Source organism: Dermochelys coriacea, chromosome 3, assembly GCF_009764565.3.
Source record: "Dermochelys coriacea isolate rDerCor1 chromosome 3, rDerCor1.pri.v4, whole genome shotgun sequence".
Classification (NCBI taxonomy): domain Eukaryota; kingdom Metazoa; phylum Chordata; order Testudines; family Dermochelyidae; genus Dermochelys; species Dermochelys coriacea.
In genome coordinates this window covers 185,514,406-185,540,188 of record NC_050070.1, presented here as the reverse complement: position 1 = coordinate 185,540,188, position 25,783 = coordinate 185,514,406, and the positions used below count along the sequence as shown (strand labels likewise).

Here is a 25,783-nt window from a genome sequence, read left to right as displayed (position 1 = left end):
GATTGCTTGTCACCATGAAAGGTTTTCCTCCTTTCCCCCCCCTGCTGCTGGTGATGGCTTATCTTAAGTGATCACTCTCCTTACAGTGTGTACGATAAACCCATTGTTTCATGTTCTCTGCGTGTGTGTATATAAATCTCTCCTCTGTTTTTTCCACCAAATGCATCCGATGAAGTGAGCTGTAGCTCACGAAAGCTTATGCTCAAATAAATTTGTTAGTCTCTAAGGTGCCACAAGTACTCCTTTTTCTTTTTACTAATTTAGACCCACCTTGCTGCACCGGTTGTGCAATTGATTAGCCGATAATAGAGCTACAGGGAAGTGGGTGGCATGTGAAGGGTGCAGGTCAGGATGCCACAGTGCAGTGGGTACAAGGCCGTACAGTGGCTCGGGGGGCTACGCAGTGAAAAACTGGCCAGATTATGAATGTGGCACATAATACCAGTTTATAGGGGCCGGCGCTGGACGGCGGGCAGGGACGGCTCTGGGCAAGCGCTGCCTGCGGCCCGCCTCCTCCGGGTCCCTCCACCCCCAGCAGAGGCGGGGCCGGCGCTGGTGAGTTTCGCGCTCTGGCCGGATTGGGCGGCAGGTCGTTGCTTCCCGCCGCAGCCATGTCTCGGCAAAGCACCCTGCTCCGGTTCTTCCCCAAGGCCCAGGCCCCTTCTCCTTCGGCCGGAGACAGGCGCAAGGGCTGGGCCTCCAGCGAGGCAGTCGGGGATGAGGCTGCCGGCGGCGGCGCGGCGGAGATGGGACAATGCGGCGGAGTCGAGGCCCATGGGGCGAGGAAGGGGAGAACCAAGGCCGCCCGGGCCCCCAGGTAACCGGCTAGGCGGGTGTGTGGGAGTTCCTGGGGCTGTTGTTGGTTGTCCCGGGCAAGAGGTGCCGGGGGCTTTGGTAGGCGGGAGATGCGGGGGCTGGGCGCGCTCGGCCGGTTGGCGTTGGGAGGGTGGCGCGAAAGGGGGTCGGTTTCTTTGCTTTTTCTCAGCACTCCCCCCAGATGGCCTCTCCTCGTCAAATCCCCACCCCCTCGTCTCACGGCGGTATTGGGAAGATGAATATCGTAGAGATAAGCGCCATAGGAAAACTCATGAAAAAATTAATCCGGTGTTCAGAGCAGGGTTTGAATAGTGTGCAGTAACTAAGGGCTGATGTACACCGGTGGCTCTCAGCCAGGGAGGCCTCGAGCAGGTTTCAGGGAGGCCCTCCAAGCAGGGCCAGTATTAGACTCACTGGGGCCCAGGGTAGAAAGCCAAAGCCCCACTGCAGTGCGCTGAAGCCCAGGTCCCTGAGCCCTGCCGGCTGGGGCTGGGGCTGAAGCTGAAGCTGAAGCCTGAGCAATGTAGCTTTGTGGAGGCCCCTGTGGCATGGGCCCCAGGCAATTGCTCTGTTTGCTACCCTCTAAAGATGGCCCTGGCTTTTATATGCAGAAAACCAGTTATTGTGGCACAGGTGGGCCAGGGAGTTTTTATAGCATGTTGGGGGGGCTCAGAAAGAAAAAGGTTGAGAATCTCTTATATACACTACAGCGCTGCAGCACTTTAATGAAGACCCTACTACACCTACAGGAGAGCTTCTATCAGCTGTAAAATGCATCCGATGAAGTGAGCTGTAGCTCACGAAAGCTTATGCTCTAATAAATGTGTTAGTCTCTAAGGTGCCACAAGTACTCCTTTTCTTTTTGCAAATACAGACTAACATGGCTGCTACTCTGAAATCTACCAGCTCTAGTTAATCCCTGTCCTTGAGAGGCAATAGTCATGTTGGCAGAAGAAGCTCTCCTCTTGACATAGCACTGTCTGCCGTGGGGGTTAGGTGGATTTTTCACAGCCCCAAGCAATGTAATTTCACCGATGTAAGTTAGTAGTGTAGACCTGTCCTATAGCCACACACTGAATAAGGAGAAAACAAAATATTGAATCGCTGCTTATTCAGTGAGCACGATCCATCCTGTATGCTGAATGAGACAAAGGTGCTGTGGAAATAAAGTGTGATCATTTTAATTACTGTATTATTATGCGTGCATACAAGAGGCTGATTTGAAATTGCAACCCTAATTCTGGCATTTCCTAATTTTTGAGTGCTTAATGTTGCAATCTTAGTGTTTTAAACATTTTTTATGTGTAATTATTATAATGTTGCTGTTAAAGAAAATTTTCCAGATTCTTAATAATGTACAGTGGGGTACACAAACCTTTTATGTAATCTTACCACTTTCAGATAAAGTATGTCTCTTTATTTTTTTTTAAATACAGGAAGTCCATTTTCACTGAAACTGGCTTGTTCATAGAATATCAGGGTTGGAAGCGAACCTCAGGAGGTCGTCTAGTCCAACCCTCTGCTCAAAGCAGGACCAATCCCCAATTTTTGCCCCAGATCCCTAAATGCCCCCCTCAAGGATTGAACTCACAACCCTTGTTGCTAGTAATGAGCCAGTACTGGAAATAAACTGCTAGTGTAGATGAAATAAAACTGTCTTTTGGGGCGGGGGAAAGGATTTAAAACAGCTTTGAAATAATTTCTTACAACGCTTAGTGAAAATCATGTTCAAAGAAATCGTGAATAGCCATTTCTGAAGAAACAATTTTTCTTCTAGCTTAAAGAAATGATTGTGAATCAATTGGCATTTAGTTAATCTTTCCTGAATATTATTGCTTGTTTGACATCTTAATATGTGCTATAAAATCTGTGCTAATCAGCATTGGATTCCAACTCTTGCTGATTTGAAAAGCAGGCCATTGTTTTCCAATTTTTTTTTAAAGTTCTCAGCATCCAACAATCCTATTTCTGTTAGCTGCTGAGGTTTTTAGAAAGTTCTAGTCACTTCGCTTAGTGAGAAGTGAGTTCTGTTAAAATCTGTTCTTAATTGCAGCTGCTAATTGCTCTTGAAAATCTGTTCCTGAAGATTTTTCCCTTTTTAGCTAAATTATGTCCAGTATTTTTACACCCCCATGGATAATCTACTAGGTTTGTTAGAGGTCTTTGGGAGTGTAAGAACCAGGTTCTATTCAGTAAAAGTGTTTGCATGTAGAATATAACTGTTAACCCAAGAGCAACCAAGACCTGCTGAGACCAACCCAGTTTCTCTAGGAGCTTCTGATAAATAGTTTGACTTAGAGATAGTGCTATAACTTTTATGAAGAGACTGACTTTGCACCTGTTAAGTTCTGTGTCTGTGTTTGCAGCGTCTCCTGTGATTATTCACCTGGTGATTTGGTTTGGGCCAAGATGGAAGGATACCCTTGGTGGCCGTGTCTTGTATACAACCACCCAACTGAAGAAACAGTAGTCAGAGCGAAAGGAAAATCCTCTCGTGTACATGTACAATTTTTTGATGACAGCCCAACAAGGGGCTGGGTTAGTATTAAATACTTAAAGCCATATAAAGGTAAGAGGTGTAACTTAAATGTTTGAAAAGGGAAATGGAGAGAGGCAATTTGGTCTAAAGGAATAAACACTTCTGCTGACTTCCTGTGTGGGGAAAATTCCGTTTCCTATTGAACGGAAAGTCACTGCTCTAAAGGGTTTTAAACAAAAAAATGGGTTTGTCCTTTTTTTGCTTCTTCTGGATATAGAAAGTACATATTTTGTAAAGATTTTCTGTTTGTTTTTATTACCCGAGAACAGAGGTGGGCAAACTACAGCCCGTGGGACCCTCCTGGCCCGGGAGGCTAGTCACCGGCCCCTCCCCTGCTGTTTCCCCTTCCCTGCAGCCTCAGTGCGCAGTGTTGCTGGTGCAATGCTCTGGGCAGCCGAGCAGTGCAGTTGCAGAGCAGCGGCCTGACCCAGTGCTCTGGGCTGCGTGGCTGTAGCACCGCCAGCCACCGGCGCTCCAGGCAGCGTGATAAGGGGGCAGGGAGGGTTGGATAGAGGTCAGGGGAGTTTGGGGGTGTGGGGAGGGGTCCCAGAGGGGCAGTCAGGAATGAGGGGAGGGTTGGGTGGGGGGGTCTTGGGGGTAGTTAGGGGACAGGGAGTGGTGGATAGGGCAGGAGTCCCGGGGGAGCAGTCAGGGGGTGAGAAGTTGGGGGATCGGATAGGAGGTGGGGGCTGGGCCACGCCTGGCTGTCTGGGGAGACACAGCCTGCTGAACCGGCCCTCCATACAATTTTGGAAACCCGATGTGGCCCTCAGGCCAAAAAGTTTGCCTGTCCCTGCCCTAGAAATATCAGAAATGTCAAGCCTGGTCTTTTCTGATTTTGCTGGGGGACGTTGGGAGGTCTCAAGGATTGACATTTGTCTGAGAACAAAAGACTAGACGTAGGATTAGACACATTGATTACATAATTTAAGTTAACCATATCAGTTCTGGTGATCCTTAAGATTTTGGCTGGTTTATCTAAGTACAGCTTTAATTACTTCTGAATTCATACATTGTATTAAAGTTTTATGGTAATATTAGAAGTTACAGAACAGATTAAATTATATTGTTTCAAAGAATGAAGATAACTAGGGCTATCAATTAATCGCAGTTAACTCATGATTAACTCAAATTAACCATGATTAATTTTTTTAATCGTGATTAATCACAGTTTTAATTGCACTGTTAAACAATAGAATACCAATGTAAATGTATTCAATATTTTGGATGTTTGTCAACATTTTTATATGTACTGTATTCTGTGTTTGTAATAAAATCATACACTTTGATTTCAATTACAAATATTTGCACTTTAAAAAGATAATCAAAAGAGTATTTTTCAGTTCACCTCATAAGTACAGGCAGTCCTCGACTTTACAACGTTTGACTTAGGATGTACAGCACTTACGACGTTTCTGAATTGACACCCTGATTTGACTTACGACCATTGGTTTTGACTTTACGACACTCTGTCCTGCAATGGAGTGGATTGCGGTTCCTATTACGTTTCAACTTAGATGCAATTTTCAGGAACCAATTGTGTTGTAAGTCTGAGGATTGCCTGTACTGTTGTGCCATCTCTTTGTTGTGAACATGCAACTTACAAATGCAAATTTTTGTTGTTGTTACATAACTGCACTCAAAAACAAAACAATGTAAAACTTCAGAGCCTACAAGTCCACTCAGTCCTACTTCTTGTTCAGCCAATCACTAACGCAAAAAGCTTGTTTACGTTTGCAGGAGATAATGCTGCCCTCTTCTTATTTACAGTGTCACCAGAAAGTGAGAACAGGCATTTGCATGGCACTTTTGTAGCTGGCATTGCAAGGTATTAGAGTGACCAGATAGAAAGTGTGAAAAATTGGGATGGGGGTGGGTGTTCATAGGCACCTATATAAGAAAAAGCCCTGAATACTGGGACTGTCCCTATAAAATCGGGAGATCTGGTCACCCTACAAGGTATCTACATGCCAGTTATGCTAAACGTTCGTATGCACCTTCGTGCTTTGGCCACCGTTCCAGAGGACGTGCTTCCATGCTGATGACACTCACTTAAAAAAAGTGTTAATTAAATTGTGACTGAACTCCTTGTGGGAGAATTGTATGTCCCCTGCTCTGTTTTACCCACATTCAGCCATATATTTCATGTTATAGCAGTCTCAGATGATGCCCAGCACAGCTTCTTCATTTTAAGAACACTTTCACTGCAGATTTGACAAAAAGCATAGAAGGTACCAATGTAAGTTTTCTAAAGGTAGCTACAGCTCTCGACCCAAGGTTTAAGAATCTGAAGTGCCTTCCAAAATCTGAGAGGGATGAGGTGTGGAGCATGCTTTCGGAAGTCAGAAAAGAGAAATACTCTGATGCGGAAACTACAGAACCCAAACCACCAAAAAAGAAAATCAGCCTTCTGCTGGTGTCTTCTGACTCTGATGATGAAAATGAACATGCGTCAGTCCGCACTGGTTTGGATTGTTATCGAGTAGAACCCGTCATCTGCATGGAATATGAATCTCTAGTATGAAATATGTGAATCTTAAACATATGAATCTTTAGCACATCTGGCATGTAAATATCTTGCAACGCCGGCTACAACAGTGTCATGAGAACACCAGTTCTCACTTTCAGGTGACTTTGTGAACAAGAAGCAGGCAGCATTATCTCCTGTAAATGTAAACAAAAGCATTTACCCCATCAGTGCTCTCCCAGAGCTGGGAGTGGGGCTGTGGCTTGCAGAGGGGAGAAGAAGAGAGGTTGAGGTGGGTATGGGGCTGGGAGGCTGGGGGCAGGGGCAGAGCTGCAGCCAGGCTGTGGTGGGGGCTGGCAGCTGGGACCGTGAGCAGGTGCGGCTCTGCTCCCTGCCCTGCCACCAGCCTTGGCCCTGGGCTGGGAACTAGAGCTGTAGCTGAGGATGGGGGCAGGGTAGGGCCAGGAGCAGAGCCGTGCTGGGGATGGGGCATGCAGCTGGGTGGTGCTCCCTCTCTACCCCCGTATGGGGGCTGGCCCGGGCCATGCTTCCCCAGATGTTCCTCTATGCCTCTTTAGGGGTGTGTGCCCTACTGTTTGGGGACCTCTGTTCTAACTGAAAAGCCAGTGGGTAGAAGCTGAATTACTAACTTCAACCCCAGTTCCTTAAAGTGATCCACAGAAAGGGCATAAGGTTCTATTTGAGAGGGTCCCATTCCCAGATCATGGTCTCAATTTGAGCTCTCATGCTGCCAGTGTAAAATGTTGTTGTTTTTCTAACTGTGATGAGTACTATCAGATACAGCATTTGCAATTAAATTCTAAATCTAGAAAATAGTTCTTATAATTGGATAAATGTTCAGACCAAGACTAATCAGTTGTAGAAATGTGAGGCTCATTGAGTGTTCTTGCACTAAGTACACATTTTACTGGATAGATATACAAACTAATTCTCATAGGCATGTCTTGCCCCCACTTCTTCATGCTGAACAAATAAGTTTACATGTTTAAAATCAGTAAGATGGAATAATTTCACATTGGACTTGTCATATTGGATTTGTGATTCAAAAATGCTGGATGATACTAGTGGTCTGAACATAATCTATTTAAATGTGGAGAGTGCACATCTACAGTGATGACTGGTCTCAGGCTGGACTTCGCTTCAGGTTCTGACATATTATTTGCATGTTTTGTAGGCTCAGCGGTTAGGGAAACGCAGAGGGGAGGTATGTTTTACAGTTCAAAGCCTGAAATTAAAAGAGCAATGGAAATGGCAGATGAGGCTATGCGTATAGATAAAACTAAGCGGCTTGAGCTGGCAGTGTGCAATGAACCTTCAGATACTGAAGATGAGGAAGAGATGGAGGTAATTCTTTCCTGTTTTCTGTGATCTCATTGCAGAGGTGGTGTTAGAACTGGGCAAAAGAGCCCACGTTTGCTATGTTGTCATCTTATCCTTTCCTTTCTCAATAACCCCTTTTGTTGTCTGAATCAGGAGTAATCCAGAAACAGTTTGGGTTCTAATGAAACCGGTTAATAGCCAAAGAATAGCATTCCTGCATATTGTTACTGTTGAAGAATGTAGAAGCATAGGAAAGAAATGAATTTCCATACTGGATCAGACCAGTGTCTCATCTTATACTTCAGAGTAATGTACAAGAAACAGCATAGTGAGTGAGCAGATATGGAACAAACTATCCATATGAAACATGGGTCTTAATTGTAGAAATGTGGGGCACCCTCACTGACAAACTCGTGTCGTAGAAAATTGGGTGTTCGTTCATATTCCTGTCTCCTGGCCAGTTTGTAATCCATAAAAATACTTTACATCTCACCCCATGTCCGCTTTGGTTTCCTTACAGACTTTGAGGATTTTCTTTTACATTCAGTCCCAGCTTTCATTTTTCTTCAAGAAAAACACCAAACACAAAACCTTCTAGGTGTGTTCTTCACAAAAATAACCTTCAGCAGGAATTTGGGGGACTTAGCCCCCTTCTCTAGGAGACAAGTAGAGACACAGACATTTATATAAAAGAAGTTAGGGATGTGTTCTTTTTTAAAAAAAAAAAAAAAAAAAAAAAAAAAAAAAAACCCAGAAACTCTTAACTTTCCCAGCCCTGTGAATAATAATGCTGTGGTTATGGTGGATGGTTGTGGTGAGGAGACAGTAAAAAGGTTGTCTTGCAGGCCTTCCCATATTTAATAATACATAGTTTTATATGGAATTTTTCATCAGTTGATCTCAGTGCTTTACAAAGGAGGTCAATATCATTATGCCTATTTTACAGATGGGGAAACTGGGCGAGTTATTTCACCTCTCTCTTCCTCAAACTCACGCAGTAGGCCAGTGGCTGAGCAAGGACTAGAATCCAGGACTCCTGAGCCCTACTCCAGTGCTCTATCCACTACACCACACTGCTAAGACTGGCTCTCTTGAGAGCAGGTGTGGTGGATAGGGCACTAGACTGGAAATCTTAAGACTTGGGTATGTTTCCTGTTCTTCAGGTGACTTCCTGTGTAACTTGTAGTCTCACTTAGCCAGTCTGTGCTTCCATTTCCCTATCTGTAAAAGGGGGATAATATTTACTCACCTCTAAAGCTTTTTGCAAATGATGGAATGCTATACAAGTGCTATCTGGCCATGATAAATTTGTTATATTTTGAAGTGTGGAAATGTTTGTTGGAGAAATTAGTGGAATCTAAGATCTTTATGTTGAAGAGATCTACAATCATGGACCATGCAGTGCCTGTATTTGAAAAATCTGAAAAGGGATCTAGCCCAGAGGTTCTCAAACTGTGGTCTGAAAGCTCCATTCAGGTGGTCTGTGGATAGTTCCCTCTAAGCTGCATGCCTGGATGGCCGCACACAAGAGAATGAAGGGCCACCCACCTAATTAATGGAGCTGTGCAGGCATGGCTCCACTAATTAGGTGCCTGCACCCTGGAGAAGACGCACGTGTAAGGTGAGGTGTCAGCCTTGGGGGGGAATAGGGGGTAGTGGGAGGGGGAAGTGAGGTGAGAAGAGAGGATGGGGGGGAATTTGGGATGTGCAGGGCTGCGGCGGCCAGAGAAAGAGGCGACTTTCCCCAGCTCCAGGGAGGTGGCTGCTGGGGAGAGATGGCCCTTCTTCCCAGCCTCAGCTCTGTGGTGGAGAGAGGGCACATCCATCACATTAGAAAGGTAAGACTGCTGATATTAACATGAGTTGTGTGCTTTTATGTGTAGAACAAAAGTTAATTATTATTAGGTTTTTTTATATCGTGCTTTTATCGAAAGCGCTTTACAATAGCTAGCTAACAGTACAAACAACATCTGGAAAGATCATTAAGTGGTCCGCCGAGACCCTCAGCAATCTTCAAGTGGTCCGCAGGAAAAAAGTTTGAGAACCACTGATCTAGCCTACTATTCCTGGCTATTTTAGCTGTTGAAATGTAATTTATTAGTGGAGTCCACTTGTAGCATATTAGGTGGCATTAATAGTAAAGACAAATGAGCAGTCAGAGGTAAATCAAAATTCCACTACAAGGTGCATCTTGTAAGGGATAGTTACTTATAACATATTCTAGTGGTTTTGATTAAGCTCTGAATTTTCAATAACTGAAAACTTGGCAAGAAAGAAAATGGGTTTAATGTTCAATGTTTGTGAGGGAGTGGGCAGACAAAAGTACATCTGACCACAAACTAGGGCCAAGCTTTTTTTTTTTTTTTTTTTTAAAAAGGGGGGGATGTTTAAAATCAGGCACTTAAATAGATGTTTAAACATGAATTTCAGAAGCAAACTACAAGCATGCATTTTTTGCAAATTTTGGCTAAGACTTCTAATCATAGCCTATACCGGGGTCAGCAACCTTTTAGAGTGGTGTGCCGAGTCTTCATTTATTCACATTAATTTAAGGTTTTGCATGCTAATAATACATTTTAACATTTTTTAGAAGGTCTCGCTATAAGTCTATATATTATATAACTAAACTACTGTCGTATGTAAACAAGGTTTTCAAAATGTTTAAGAAGCTTCATTTAAAATTAAATTAAAATGCTGATCTTACACCGCCGGCCCACTCAGTCCGCTGCTGGCCTGGAGTTCCATTCACCTAGTCTGGCAGCAGGCTGAGCGGGGCCTATGGTCGGGACCTCGGCTGGCAAGGGGCCAGCAGCCAGAACCCCAGACCAGCAACGTGCTGAGCGGCTCAGCCTGCTGCCGGTGTGGGGTTCCATCCACTGGCTCCTGCCAGCCAGGGTCCTGGCTGCTGGCCCCGCTCAGCCCGCTGCTGGTCTGGGGTCCCGGCCCGGTCCACATAGAGTAGGTACCTACCTTTTTCCTTGGTTCTAGCCATTCTCTTCCTCTCTCTGCACTGAGATGAGGGTGAGAGTGCGCTGAGAACAGGGCTGGGGGTTGGGGTGCAGGGTCTGGCTAGGAGCTAGAATGAGGGAGGGGGCTCAGGGTTGGGGCAGGAGGTTTGGGTGTGGAGTGCTTATCTGGGAAGCTCCCATTTGGTGCGAGGGGTGCAGGTGGGAATGTGGGTGTGGTGTGTGCAGGAGCTTCCGTTTGATGCTCGGGGTGGGGATGTGGAGGGTGCAAGAGTCAGGGCATGGGGTGTGGGGGGATATGCCCTGATTCCACCCTCTTCCCCAAGGTCCCCGGAGCAGAGAGCGCGCTGCGGCTCTGCTTTTCCCTGTAGCAAGGGTCGTCAGCTGATCGGCCGCAGGAAGGGAGAGGAGGGGCAGGAACCCAGCACGTTGGGGGAAGAGGTGGGGGGAGAGGGAAGCTTGCCTCTCCTACAAGAAGAGAGCAGTGGGCAGGGGGTGGAAAAGAGTGGGCCGGGCAGGATTTTTAATGGCACGCTGCTGTCTGCCGGGGTCCCCATGCATCACTAGATTGTTAAAGGGACAGCGTCAAGATAGTTTCACTTACATTACAGTTAACTGGAAAGAACAAAGCAAATGCATTACCTAGGGAGGTTATGGGATCCCTGGCACTGGAGGCTTTTAAGAACAGGTTAGATAAACTTGTGTCAAGGAGGGTCCAAGTATACTTATACCCACCCTGCCATGCTGAGGCAGGATTATCTACACTGCAGCGGAGAAGTGTAATTTCCAGCTTGAGTAAGACAGACCTTTGATAGCTCAACTTGAGCTAGTATGCTAACAATAGCAGTGCTGGATGTTGCTCATGCCACCATCAGTGCTGCTAGTTGCCTGGGGGCAGGGGTCAGGTGGGTTTGGAATCTGGTAGCTAGCTCAATCTGCTATCAGTGCTGCAACAGCCACACTATATTTAGCACACTAGCTCAACCTGAGCTAGCATGACCCATTACTTTTGCTGGAAATCTCACCTCCTAGCTGCAGTGTGGACATAACCTTGAGGTCACTTTCAGCTCTGTTTCTGGGATTTTAAAAAGAAGTCTGTCTTCAGTTTGTGTTTTGACAGCACTTTGTGATCTGTTTCATGTTTCTCTTGCTATGTGTGATTCAGTCAGCAACAGGGAAGAAAGTCTTAAAATGTAGTAAAAAAACAAACAGGAGTACTTGTGGCACCTTAGAGACTAACAAATTTATTAGAGCATAAGCTTTTGTGGGCTACAGCCAACTTCATCGGATGCATTGTATGGAACATATAGTCAGAAAATGTATATACATGCAGAGAAGGTGGAACTTTTAAAATGTAGTGTAAATTAAAATTGGCAAGGGAACTACTGAGCAGGTGATGTTCCTGAAACTACGTCTATTTCAATGTTTTGAAATTGACTAGGTTAAGAGATTTTTAACACTTAATGTTGTTTTTGCTCAGGCTTCTAGGAGATGGGAGTTACCATCTTAAACTTGTCATAGCTGTCATTAATTGATGTGTGACCTTGTCTAAATTTGCTGATTCACTAAGCTCCAGGGTGCTATTTGGTTTGCTGACTGAGTTTTATAGTCTTAAACTTCAGGTGGATCACACAGCTTCAAGCAGCCTCCATGTGTGGAAGGCTTGCAGCTGGACTGCTAAAATGAAAGCCAAGAAGGGGGTCTCAATTTTGTCCCTGCTCAGCCCCTTGGCCATCTGGGGCTGTGGGGGAAGGGAACTGGTTCAGATCTTTACTCCTCCAGCACTATTTCTGTGTAACTGCTAAGCAGTAGCTGAATGTGCTAAGCAGGGTTATGTTTCTCTTCCTGCTTAGCCCAGTTACAGTGAGTCAGGTATAGCTGAATGGCTTCAGACCAAATAATGTATTTGTAGCCATTGAAAGTAGGTCCAGTCTGATGACTCAGCTATGCCCTTTTCCCTCTGTCTTTTCAGTGTCATAAGTCTACCAGTTCTGTTTGTCTTATGTATTTGTATAGCCCCCATCATAGGATCTGATCGTCTCACAGTCCTTTATGTATTTATCTTTACAACACTTTTCTGTGAGGTAGGGAAGTGCTGTAACCCCAATTTTACAGATGGGGAGACAGATTGTGACTTGCCCAAGATCACAAGTCTGTAGCGGAGCCCGGAATTGAATCAGAGGCCTGGGCTGGCACCCTAACCACTGAACTGGATCATTCTTCTTTCTCCATAGTTGTTTTTGAAAAATAGGATAAACAAGAACTAGATTTCTAATTGTTTGATCCTTAAATATATAGACAGGAGGAAGGCAAGGTCTTGGAGAGATCAAATTCATCAGCGTTTGTTAGTTCTACCTGGATTTATGCAGGGCTTTGCCTAAGGCCCTTCAGAGATCATTGTATAATTTTGATTATATAATCTGGGATTGAAGGCCTTTTGAGCATGGAACTTCATTAATTTGTTGCTGATGCAAAAGTGCAAGAGTCCAGTATACTCCACAGAAAATCAGATTGCATCAGTTTAGTTTGGCATCTCTTAACACTATAAGATTCATTTAAAGAAATTATTGAATTCCATCTTCTCCTGTTAATACCAAAAAGATGGTCAAAATGGAAAATTAGTTTTTGTCAAATGAGGACCAAAAAATGCTGCCATGGCTAAAAGACAGAGTAAAAAGGGGGCTAGAGGCAAAAAGGCATCCTTTAAAAACTGGACATCAGCTTCTATTGAGGAGAATAGAAAGACACACACACTCTGGCAAATCAAGTGTAAAAGTTTAAGTAGACAGGCCAAAAAAGAATTTGAAGAGCAACTAGCAAAAGACTTTTTTTAAAAAATAAATAAATAAAATTTGGTGTTAGTTTTCAAGTACATCAGAAGCAGGAAGCTTGCCAAACAGTCAGTGTAGCCACTGGATGATCAAGGTATGAAAGGAGCATTCATAGAAGACAAGGTCATTGCAGAGAAGTTAAATTAATTCTTTGCATCGGTGTTCACTACAGAGGATGAAGGGGAGATCCCCCACACCCAAGGCTTCTTTTAGGTGACAAATCTGAGGAACTGTCCCAGATTGTCATTAGAGGTAGTTTGGAACACATCTGATAAAGTAAACAGTAATAAGTCACCAGGATCAGATGGTATTCACCCAAGAGTTCTGAAGGAACTCGGATATAAAATTGTAGAACTACTAACTGTGGTATGTAACCTAGCACTTAAATCAGACTCTGTACCAGATGACTGGATGAAAGCTAGTATAACACCCATTTTAAAAAATGGCTCCAGAGGTGATTCTGGCAATTACAAGCTGATAAGCCTAAGTTCAATACCAAGCAAATTGGTTGAAAGTATAGTAAAGAACAGAATTATCAGAAATACAGATAAACCTGATATGTGAGGGAAGAGTGAACACTGCTTTTGTAAAGGGAAATCATGCCTCACCTGTCTATTAGTATTCTTTGAGGGTGTCAGCAAGCATATGGATAAACGTGATCCAGTTGATATAGGGTGTTTGGATTTTCACAAAGCCTTTGAGAAGGTCCCATACCAAAGGCTCTTAAGCAAAGTAAGCAGCATGGGATAAGAGGGAAGGTCCTCTTGTGGTTCAGTAACCTGTTAGAAGACCGGAAACAAAGGTAGGAATCAATGGTCAGTTTTCAGAATGGAGAGAGGTAAATAGCAGAGGTCCCCCAAAGATCTGTACTGGTACCAGTGCTGTTCACCATATTCATAAATGATCTGGAAAAGGGAGTAAACAGGGAGGTGGCAAAATTTGCATACTATACAAAATTACTTAAGATAGTTAAGTCCAAAGCTGATTGCTCAGAGTTACAAAGGGCTCCCAAAAAACAGAGTGAACAAAATGGCAGACAAAATTCAGTGTTGATAAATGCAAAGCAACGCACATTGGAAAACATAATCCCAACTATACAAACAAAATGCTGGGGGTCTAAATTAGCTGTTACCACTCAATAAAGATCTTGGAGTCATCATAGATAGTTCTCTGAAAACATCTACTCAGTGTGCAGTATCAATCAAAAAAGCTAACAGAACCATTAGGAAAAGGCTAGATAATAAAACAGACAGTAAATATAATGCCGCTATATAAATCCATGGTACACCCACACCTTGAGTAGTGCGTGTGGTGTTGGTTGCCCCATCTCAAAAAAGATATGTTAGAATTGGAAAAAATAGAGAAGGGCAACAAAAATGATTAATGGTATGGTACAGCTTCCATATGAGGAAAAATTAAAAAGACTGGGACTGTTCAGCTTGGAAATGAGATAGGTCTATAAAATCATGAATGGTGTGGATGAAGAAAGTGACTAGAGAGGTGGTGTTTACCCTTTCACATAACACAAGAAACAAGAGTCACCTAATGAAATTAACAGGCAGCAGGTTTAAAACAAAAGGAAGTACTTCATACAATACACAATCAATCTGTTGAACTCCTTGCAGGGGATGATGTGAAGGTCAAAAGCATAAGCAAATTCATGGTGGATAGGTCCATCAATGACTATTAGCAAAGATGGTCAGGGATGCAGCCTTATGCAGTGGGTGTCCCTAAGCCAAATGCTGGGACTGGACAACAGAATAGATCACTTGATAATTGCCCTCTTCAGTTTTATCCTTATAGGTGATTAAGCAATTTGCCTTTTGCTTTCCAACAGGTTAGTGAAAGTGCTTCGGGCAATAGTGAAGATTATGATAGTGAGGAGGAGGAGAAAAAAAAAAAGCTGCTGGCAAGCAGGTGGAGAAGTGGTGGGAAAACCAAAAAACGAAGAGTGGTGGACTCTGACAGTAACAATGAAGGTTCAGATGAAGAGTTTAAGCCAGATGCTAAAGATGAAGCAAGCAGCGATGAAGCAAGCAGCGGAATGGGCGAAGGTGAATCTGCCAGCTCTGAGACAGACACAAAGATGGATGCAGATAGTCCTGTGAAAGTCCCTTCTAAACGAAAGAGAGAAACTGACCGCAAACCTGCTAAAAGGAATAGCTTGGAAAATGACCTTCCTGAAACACCCAAAAGAGCAATAACCGTTTCATTAGAAACCAAGTCAAGGCTGACCTCTTTTGCAGCACCTGAAAACTTTGAGTCTCAGCCAAATGTTAGCAGTTCTACTATATGGGAACATGATAAACTTGAATGGCTTCAGGAAGGAAAAAAGAGAGATGGATGTAGAAGACGACAAAGTGATCCTCATTATGACCCATGTACCCTCCATGTGCCAGAGGACTACCTTAACAAGTGTACCCCAGGAATGCGGAAGTGGTGGCAGCTAAAGTCTCAGAACTTTGATGCTGTAATCTTCTACAAAGTTGGGAAGTTCTATGAGTTGTATCATATGGATGCAGTCACTGGTGTAAATGAGCTGGGACTGATATTTATGAAAGGTATTTGGGCCCATTCAGGTTTTCCAGAAATAGCATTTGGCAGATTCTCTGATGTTCTAGTACAGAAGGGGTACAAAGTAGTCCGGGTTGAACAGACAGAGACTCCTGAGATGATGGAAGCACGCTGCAGATCCTTGGCCCACCCAACAAAGTTTGATAGGGTTGTACGCAGAGAAATATGCAGGATAATTACCAAAGGGACACAGACCTACAGTGTTCTGGATGGAGACCCTTCTGAAAATCTTAATAAATACCTTCTCAGTGTAAAAGAAAAAGTTGAAGACACTTCTGGCCGCCACCGTGCATATGGTGTCTGTTTTGTTGACACATCGGTGGGAAAATTTTATGTGGGCCAGTTTCCAGATGACCGCCACTGCTCCAGATTTAGAACTTTGGTGGCACACTACACTCCGGTGCAGATCCTGTTTGAGAAGGGAAATCTGTCTGCAGACACACACAAGATATTAAAAGGCTCACTCTCTTCTTCCATGCAAGAAGGCTTGATCTCTGGCTCCCAGTTCTGGAATGCATCTAAAACACTGAAAACTCTAATTGAAGAAGGCTACTTTGAGGATAAGCAAAATGTTGATGAGAGGTTTATTCTGCCTCCTGTGATCAAATCCATGACATCAGAAATTGACTCTCTGGGTCTTACTCCTGGTGAAAACTGTGAGTTAGCTTTGTCAGCTCTTGGTGGATGTGTCTTCTACCTCAAGAAGTGCCTTATTGACCAGGAGCTCTTATCTCTGGCAAACTTTGAGGAGTATGTTCCTGTGGACATTGATGTTGTAAAAGCTAAAGGATCAAGCAGTTTCTTTGCTAAAACTAATCAGCGGATGGTGCTGGATGGGGTGACACTAACAAACTTGGAAATCATGCAGAATGGAACTACTGGCACCACAGAAGGCACATTACTGGAAAGGATTGACATTTGTTGTACACCTTTTGGAAAGCGACTCCTGAAACAGTGGATATGTACACCCCTCTGTAATCCCCACTCCATCAATGATCGTTTGGATGCAGTTGAAGATCTTCTAGCAGTTCCTGATAAAATGTTTGAAGTTAGTGAACTTCTGAAGAAACTTCCAGACCTTGAAAGGCTCCTGAGCAAAATTCACAGTATTGGATCACCACTCAAAAGTGAGACTCATCCAGACAACAGGGCTATCTTTTATGAAGAAACCAGATACAGTAAAAAAAAAATCACTGACTTCTTGTCTACGTTGGAAGGATTTAAAGTAATGCTTCAGATCATAGGGATTATGGAAGAAATTGCTGCTGATTTCAAATCTAAAACACTTAAGCAGTTAGTCACTCTGAAGTCGAAAAATCCAGAGGGCTGTTTTCCAGACCTGAGTACAGAACTTAAAAGATGGGATACTGCTTTTGACCATAACGAGGCTCGAAAGACTGGAGTGATTACTCCGAAGGCTGGGTTTGACCCTGATTATGATAAAGCACTAAAGGATATAACAGACATTGAAGAGAATCTTCGGGAGTATTTGGATAAACAACGCAAACGGCTTGGATTCAAAGCCATGCTGTATTGGGGAGCAGGCAAAAACCGCTACCAAATGGAAATCCCAGAAAATGCAATATCTCACAATTTGCCTGAGGAATATGAATTGAAGTCCACCAGAAAGGGTTACAAACGTTACTGGACCAAGGAGATAGAGAAGATGCTGGCGGAGATGGTCAATGCTGAAGAACGGAGAGATGCAGCGCTGAAAGACTGTATGAGGAGACTGTTCCACAATTTTGATAAAAATAGCAAAGACTGGCAAACAGCAGTGGAATGCATTGCTGTATTAGGTAAGATTTTTTTTTTTAATTCCTTATGAAGCTAATAAAAACATCCTATTATCTGATAGTACTGAAAACCCAGAAATCATCTGGTGTGGACAAGCTAAAACTGCTGAGAGGCAGCTGCTAACCTGCTCTTAAAATCCTGAGTGCAGTGTTAGACCAGTGCATTTGACCTTGGCATGAAAATGAGAAGTAGCTACCTGACTTTTTCTCAAATTTGATTAAACAGCAGCAGCAATGAATCACCGGGCCTGCTGTTTTACAAGTTCCTTCTTTGCATATTGCACTTGGAGGTTTGCATTGCCAGTTATGTCCTCCCACAAGTTCAATATAAATGGTCAGTCAGCACATTTAGGAATCTTAAATGGCGATCAGCTGCTTGTTCTCAAGGAGTGATAAAACATACAAGCACTACTGTGCAAAAAAAGTCCTAATGAAAGTACATAGACCTTTTAATGGCTTCAGATTTTATTGTGGAAGTAAAACTCGAGCCAGGAAAGGCCGAACAATCCTTTTCCTTCCCCCTTAGCTGTTTTATTGTAGGAAGCCAACTATCTTTTACTCCTGAATCACTTAAACAACCACCTACCTTCTCTCTTGAAGAGGAGTGTTGGGGGTTGGAAGATGGGCCAGTAAACTAGCTTTCTCAAATCTGCTGTTAACTCTTCTCCCAGAATTATATTCTGTGTTCACCTCCACATCTGCAGAACTAGAAGTACTGCTGTGTATGTTGAGAGTGCTCTGTTAGCATGGAGAACTCTGGGATATCTCTGCTCTGGAGAGAAATAAAGCATAGTGTTTATGGTCCCATTGCTGTGGGAATGGGAGGGCAGGCAGGCCTGTAATATCTTCTGGGACTGGGTGGTTTGGAAGAAGGGGCCAGCCAGCCACACCCTGAACATGAAACAGTCGGTCTCTTCCCAGAAGATGCTGAGACAAATAAAGCTGCAAGGCAGTTGGGTCTAAATGTTTAAAATGTGGGTGCTTAGTCACCAAAATCCATTTTTAGGACACCTAAAATAGGTGGCTTGATGCATACAGATACTGGGGACCAATAATTCTTTTTGGGATGTGGTCCCTGCACAGCTGGTCCTTGCCAAAAAGTAGGATTCTCTCATGTGGGACAATGGAAAGCTAAGGACAGGTTTACCTTTAAGTACACAGTTGTTGTGACCATGTATTAAAGTTAGAGCCATGGCAACTCCAGCTGTGAGATGCATTAGACTGAAATAACATTGATTTGATTATTGTCCTATCAGAGATGGACACAGACTTTTAATATTTTAAAACTTTATTCTAATACATTTCAAGCAATATAACTGAATCTTGTGGTGAGTCTCTTTTTGCCATGAAGTAATTCATTGTTGTGGAAGCCATTTTTCTTCCTAGTTTTCTTTCAGAATCCAGGGGAAAGCTATTGGAGGATGCACTAAATACAAATATATATTGGCTGTGTACTTGAGTTTTTGCCTTATAACCAAAGCACAAGGCAGATGTTGAAGGCTTATATTTAAAGTTATGTCCAGGAGAGGAAATTACTTCTGACCAAACACCAATAAAATCAGAATGGGAAATATAAAATCTTTACATATAGTCTCCACTTCAGTAAGTCTGAGTGCTACTAATGTATTAAAGGGTTGCAATGATAATCTCCTCAGGAGAAAGAAGGATCATCTGTTCTTCTTCGAGTGATTGCTCATATCCATTCCAATTAGGTGTGTGTGCGCCACATGCCCAGTCATTGGAAAGTTTTTCCCCTAGCAGCACCCATCAGGTCAGCTGTAGCGCCCCCAGCAGTGTTGCTACCATAGCGGTGAATATATGATCTTGCCGACCTGGCACTTCCTCAGTTCCTTATTACCGCCAGTGACAGTCATTGGAACTGTGGGGGCTTGCTCTTGCAGCTCTCCTAGCATAGTTTCAGAGTTGTAATAGTTTATAGTTTGTTAGTAGGGTGGGAGTGGGGGTGCTCCTTTCCTGTTTCCCTTGGGGGCTTGGGGCATGCCTCAGTCCCAAGGATTCAAACCCTGCAGATCCTGCCATAAGCCCATGCTAACGACTCTTGTCTCAAGTGTCTAGGGAAGGTGCACCTAATGGACTGCTGCAATATCTGCAAGGGGTTTTATCCCAGGACGAAAAAGGCGTGGAACTTTCGCCTAAAACAGCTCCTGATGGAGGTGGCTCTTTGTCCCCAGCCAGTCTCGGGTGGGCAGGATCTGGTGCAGAGCTTCTCTGGCCTCCGTACGTGAAGTGGTGCCAAGGACTCTAGTCATAGAGACCCTCACCACTGGCGCTCCCCAAAAATACAGCTGGCAGAGGTGATGCAGCACCGCTCCTGCTCCCCGGTGCCACAGAAACTGCACTGAAAGTCAGGCGGGGGCATTCACTTGTGCTGAGGATGGCAACCTTGGAAAGCGCCACTGGTGTGCATCCCAGAGAGGAGCACCCGGTGCTGGTGACCCAGGAGATGGCACTGTCGACTTTGGCCCCACAAGGGGGGGGCCGTTGAGTCCAGAAGAGTTCACAAGCACTGGCCAGGAGTTTTGGGTGGAAGACAGAGTTGCCATCCACCACCTTTGAGGCCACGAGGGACTTAATCACCATGGTCCCCGGCCGGTCAGGATAAGCCTCCGGTACTGCAGTGCGTGGCACTGTTTAGAGGCAAGCCCACAATGCTGATGTGGAGATTGCCTTGATGGTCTCTGATTACTTGTCTGCGGCACCGCTCCCCAGCACCACACCTCATCATGGCACCATTTGACATCATGGCACCACTCCCCAGAGCCGCTCTAATTGGCAATGGCCTAGCCTTTGCATTCCAGCTCCTCGTCATCTGACTTGGAGGTGGAGTCCCACTACTCTAGGCACAGCCATCATAGATTGGATCATTGACAGCAGCATGTGGGTGTGGGGCCATGGCAAGGCCTGTGCAAGGGCCATTATGGACCCCCTGGGCCTATCACTAGACCCAGGACACGCATTCCAAGGGCTCCCACTTGGTGGTGTCGGAGCCACGGGTACCTGAAGCATCAGCAGGTCATCCCACCCATAGGAGTTCTGAGGTGACGGTGGTGACAGACCTCACAACCACCCCCGAATTCTGCTCCCACCACTGACGCTGACCCTGGGGCGGTCACCATGGAACATGAGGCCATGCAGGATGTTCCCAGGAACCTGGAGGAACAAGAGGACCCCATACCTCCACTAGCGTAGTCATCCTCCTACCTGGACGAGGCGGCAGGGCCCTACCCCGAAGTCCAAGGACTCGAAACAGTTAAACCAGGCCAGGCTGTGGCTCAGACCTTTCCAAGCTTGGCTAGCATCTTCCTACCATCTGGGGCATGACAGCCTGGACTCAGTGGTCACCCTTCAGGTGCAGGTCCTCGAGTCCCTCGGCTGATGGCTGAACCCGCAGGAGGTGTGCAAGGGAATTCCCTTCCACAGATCTCAGCCCTCTTTGTCTCTGGTAATGGATGGGGTGGGGCGCACATCTGGGGGCCTTCAAACTCTGGTCTCAAGACTAGCTCTCACTCCATATCAACATCAAAGAGTTGAGGGTGGTGTGATGAACATGCCAAACCTTCCAAGCTCATCTGCAAGGGAAGTGCCTGAGAGTCATGACTGACAACACAACTGCAATGTTTTAAATAAATAAGCAGGGTGGAGCCCGTTCCTCTCCCCTGTGTCGGGAAGCCCTCAAGCTATGGGAGGTCTGCATAGCCACTCCATGCAGCCAGAAACGTCCTGCCTCCCTGGTTCCCAGAATGAGCTGGCGGATCCTTCCACAACCACGAGCGGTCCAACTGTCTGGACGTGATACAGTGTTTTCCAGAGTTGGGGAGTTTCCCACATCATCGACTTTGCCACATGAGGCAAGAGGAAATGCCTGCGATTCTGCTCCTTCCAGAATCACAGTCCAGGCTCTCTTGCGGATGCATTTTTCCTCCCTTGGACGGAACATCTGCTGTACGTATTTCCTCTTGTCCACAAGGTCCTGCTTAAGAGCTGCAGAGACAAGGTGGCAGTCACGCTGGTGGTACCGGTGTGGCCGTGCCAAAACTGGTACCACGCTACTGGAGTTGTTGGTGGACACCCTGATCACATTGCCCCTGGTCCTGGACCTGATTATGCAGGACCACGGTTGCCTTCATCACCCCAATTTCCATGGCTTGGAAGCTTCATGGCTAAACCCCCTGGAACTCAAGTGCTCCAGGAAGGTCCTGTTTGGTGGCAGGAAACCCTACACCAGGGCTGCCTACGTGGCTAAGTGGAAACGGTTCACAATCTGGTGCACTCAGTTCCGCACACCCCCGATACAGGCACCTTTGCTTATTCTGGAATACCTACAGCAGGGTTTGGCGGTATCATCCATCAAGGTGCACTTTGCAGCTATCTTGGCCTTTCACCCGGGAGCAGCTGTGCACTGTCTTTGCCACCCCCATGATTGGCCATTCCCTTAAGGGTCTGGAAAGGCTGTACCCATAGGTTAAACAACCAATCCTGGCGTGAGCCCTTAACCGGGTCCTTTTCAGACTAACAGGGCCCCCAGTTTGAACTGCTGACAACTTCCTCGCTCCTCTACTTGACATGGAAGGTGGCCTTCCTCTTTGCCATTACCTCAGCGAGGAGGGTATTGGAGCTAAAAGCCCTCACCTCTGACCCTCCATACATGGTTTTCTTTAGGGACAAGGTACAACTTGGGCCTCATCCAGCCTTCCTTCCAAAGATTGTATCCCAATTCCACTCTAACCAGGATATCTTTCTACCTGTTTTTTTCTCCTAAACCTCACGCGAGTAGCCGAGAACGGAGGCTTCACTTACTGGACATTCGCTGAGCGTTGTGTCCTTTTATGTTAAATGCACTAAGCTGTTTTGTAAGTCAAACCAGCTGTTTGTGGCAGTAGCAGACCGGATAAAAGGACTCCCAGTCTTGTGGATCACGTCCTTCATCTGGACATGCTACGAGCTAGCCAAAGTTCCAGCTCCGGCACTAATGGCGCATTGCACAAGGGCACAGGCCTCCTGGGTGGCATACCTGGCCCAGGTCCCAATACAAGAAATCTGCAGGGTGGTGACGTGGTCCTCGGTTCACACTTTTGCCTATCGTTATGCCATTACCTGGCATGCCAGAGACGATGCAGCATTTGGCAGAGTGGTGCTCCAGTCAGTGATTCCATACCTCCACCGCCTAGGTAAGGCTTGGGAGTCACCTAATTGGAATCGATATGAGCAAGCAGTCAAAGAAAAAACAGTTACCTTCTTGTAATTGTTGTTCTTCGAGTTGTGTTGCTCATATTCATTCCAAACCCACCCACCTTCCCCTCTGTCAGAATAGCCGGCAAGAAGGAACTGAGGAGGTTCCAGGTCGGTAGGGTCATATATTCACCGCCATGGAGGCGCTACTCCAGGGGGCACCACAGCTGACCCGACGGGCGCTGCTAGGGGAAAAGCTTTCCGATGACTGTGCATGCACACACCTAATTGGAATTGATATGAGCAACACATCTCAAAGAATAACAGTTTCAAGAAGGTAAGTAACTGTTGTTGTGGGTTTTTTTTTTTTTCTTTTTTTTTAAAAGAAACTCCACCCAACTGGTATGTGTACAATGAGAAATACAGGAATGAGGGATAATTACAATTAATTAGAATTTTTCTAACTTTTGTAGATGTTTTGATGTGCCTCGCTAACTATAGTCAAGAGAGTGATGGACCATTCTGCCGACCTGTAATTCTACTGCCAGAACAGAATACTCCACCCTTCTTGGAGCTTAAAGGTTCACGGCATCCATGCATTACAAAAACGTTTTTTGGGGATGATTTTATTCCTAATGATATTGTGATAGGTTCCAAGAATGAAGATGAAGACAGCAATAGTGAAGCCTACTGTGTTTTAGTAACTGGCCCAAACATGGGTGGCAAATCTACACTAATGAGACAGGTGACTATGAAATATGGTTACTTAAAACATCTTTTGTTCCAGGGCACTAAAGAACATCAAAGAATTATTAAATGCACTATTGAAATCTCAAGGTTGGAATGCTGTCACAGCTTGACAGCACACAGCAACACGTCAGTGGTTTGGGCTGTAAAGTGAAAAATACTCTGGTTGAAAATGCAGCAAGTATTTACATAAGAAGGATGTAACCCACCATAAGAATTTAGCCAAAGAAACAAGACTAATACTCTTGTTCTCAGGGAAAGTGGCAGAGGTTCTTTAATAAATGCAGGTGGGCTCAGGACTTCATTTCATTGGATAGAGGATGCTTCTCATAACACACTACCTCTGTTGGCATAATGGGATATTGATTCAATACTAACTTTGAAGTTATGTGGGGAGGGAGTACTGAATTACCAACACCAATTCCTGCAGTCGTTTGTTTCTTCAAAGATACCTGTCAAATTATTAGCTAGGTTCGGTCCTACTTAGCTTGAGATCTGACACTACTTGTCCTAGCTGGTATGTAATGTAATGTAGCACTATGGGCCCAGGAGGAGAGAAAGATGTAATTTGATTCCTTTGTTCTTTCTGTGGAACTAAATCACCAAATGAAGCATCTGGGAGGAGAAAAGTTGGACAGTGTTTTTTTTTTTTTGTTTTTTTGTTTTGTTTTGCAGGCTGGCCTTTTGGCAATAATGGCTCAGTTGGGATGCTATGTACCTGCTGAAGCTTGCAGGCTTACTCCTATTGACAGAGTATTTACAAGACTAGGTGCCTCGGACAGAATCATGTCAGGTGAGTTCCTAAAATTGTACAAATATAGAACTGAGTAGGTGGTAAAAGTACTTGAGTAGATACAAATCATTCACTTGGTGGTTCTTTAGACATTTGGGTACAATTCTAATCCCTTGCTAGTGGATCAAGTCTGAGGCGTGAAGCTGTGTATGCCATTCTGTATTAAAGGGGCTAGCCAGTTGCAGTTCTTCACTTACCTGTCTTCTGGTGAAGAGTAAACCCTGAGGTGTGACTTTCAGGGCAGAAACAGGACCTTACTTGTGTCTGAGTATTCCACATGCTTGTCCATTATGTCTGATGGGAGATCAAGCTAACTCTCGCTTTACCCTTGAAATTGGAGTCCACTTTGGGAGACAAATTTTGAGGTAGCTTTCAGGAAGTTAAACAGCTGATGGCAGATCTCCTTAGAATACCCTTTTCCAAGTACTTTGGAACAGAGAAAGTCAGCTACTACTTAGACTTTTGTGTTGTAAGGCTCTGTTATAGGAACATCATCAGCCTCACAAATATCCAAAACAGTGTGGCTTGTGTCAAGGCTGCTGTCCAGGTTCTGGATGTCAAAATGCATCAAGAACCCTGAGTCCAGCTCATTCAGAGACTGGAGAAAAGTAGAGCTCATAGATTTCTTGGAATATTTTATCTTGGGCATCTATTTAGGGAAAGAGAAGGAAGCCAGTGTGGCAGAAATTGATTGCCCAGCAGCAATTTAAGAGGTGGCATGGTAGCTGACTGTAGGGCAGAGGTATAAGTGTCAGTGAGGTGGAGACATGAGGACTTACGGATTCATAAGCATATACAGTATGCTTAATGACCTAATTATGTTCTTGAAAAATGCAACTTTAAGTGAAACTATGTTAAGTAAATTCAGTTTCCCCATAAGAATTAATGTAAATAGGGGGGCTTAGGGTGCAGAGGAATTTTTTTCATCAGATGACATTATATACATATACAGTGTAAGTTTTAAATGCATTAAAAAAATGTAATACTGGATTCACCAAAGATGATCATGAAGCTTGGCTGAGGCAGGGGGCTCCGCTCCATCCTGCTGGGGGTCGGGGGCTTGCTATATTGTGTGTGTACGTACACACACGCGCGCGCTGGCTGCATTTTTAGCTCACAATGTTCCATTTTTATTTCTGTTAATGAAAAGTTCCTGCAAAAATGTCCTTTCATCTATATAAAGATGTGGTCTAGAGAAATCATGGCATTTAACACTGGTCCCTCCTTAATCGGCCACACACATGGAATTAATGCATACAGTAGTCATCTGAGAAGCAATATTGAATACTGCATGGTAACTGGTTTTGGAAATGTGACTGTCAACATCAGCATCATTTAAACATTTCAGTGGGAGGAGAGAGAACAGCTTCATGGCAGTCAGTGGAAGGAGAATTGATAGCAGGCCTGAAGAATTACTTGAAAGAAGCAGCAGGTGTTCATTATTCCTCAGGATAATTCTGCTTTGTCTCCAAAAAAAACTTCCTCCTTGTCGAAGAGTTACTGGTTAAATTAAATACATCTATGGGATTTCCCCCCAGCTGGGGAAAGTTAAGTTCATATCTGGTTTAATTTGACCATTTAAAAATAACTGCTGCATAGTCTGCTGTCTTTGTGTTTTGTCAGTTCAGAATTCTCCTCAGGTGAGTCCCATTGAGTAAAGGGCCTTGCATTCTGTGATATGTAAAGATCTGAAATATGTTACTTCTGCTTGTATTGTGTTTGT

The 25,783-nt window shown here is 44.6% G+C and overlaps 1 protein-coding gene across 2 annotated transcripts in view; it reads left to right on the top strand.

Annotated features, from left to right (window-relative positions):
* The first annotated feature begins 459 nt into the window (after positions 1-459).
* The window catches only part of MSH6 (mutS homolog 6), a 31,372-nt gene continuing 6,048 nt past the window's right edge, over positions 460-25,783 (top strand). Inside the window, exons 1-6 of one of the 2 annotated variants that reach the window (XM_038397384.2) lie at positions 460-817; positions 3,183-3,385; positions 7,018-7,187; positions 14,798-17,333; positions 22,994-23,265; positions 23,943-24,060. In XM_038397384.2, the coding sequence (XP_038253312.1) occupies positions 612-817; positions 3,183-3,385; positions 7,018-7,187; positions 14,798-17,333; positions 22,994-23,265; positions 23,943-24,060 (3,505 nt within the window). In that variant the 5' untranslated portion in view covers positions 460-611. The remainder of the gene's footprint in view (positions 818-3,182; positions 3,386-7,017; positions 7,188-14,797; positions 17,334-22,993; positions 23,266-23,942; positions 24,061-25,783) is intronic. The other variant, XM_038397385.2, reaches the window with a different exon arrangement.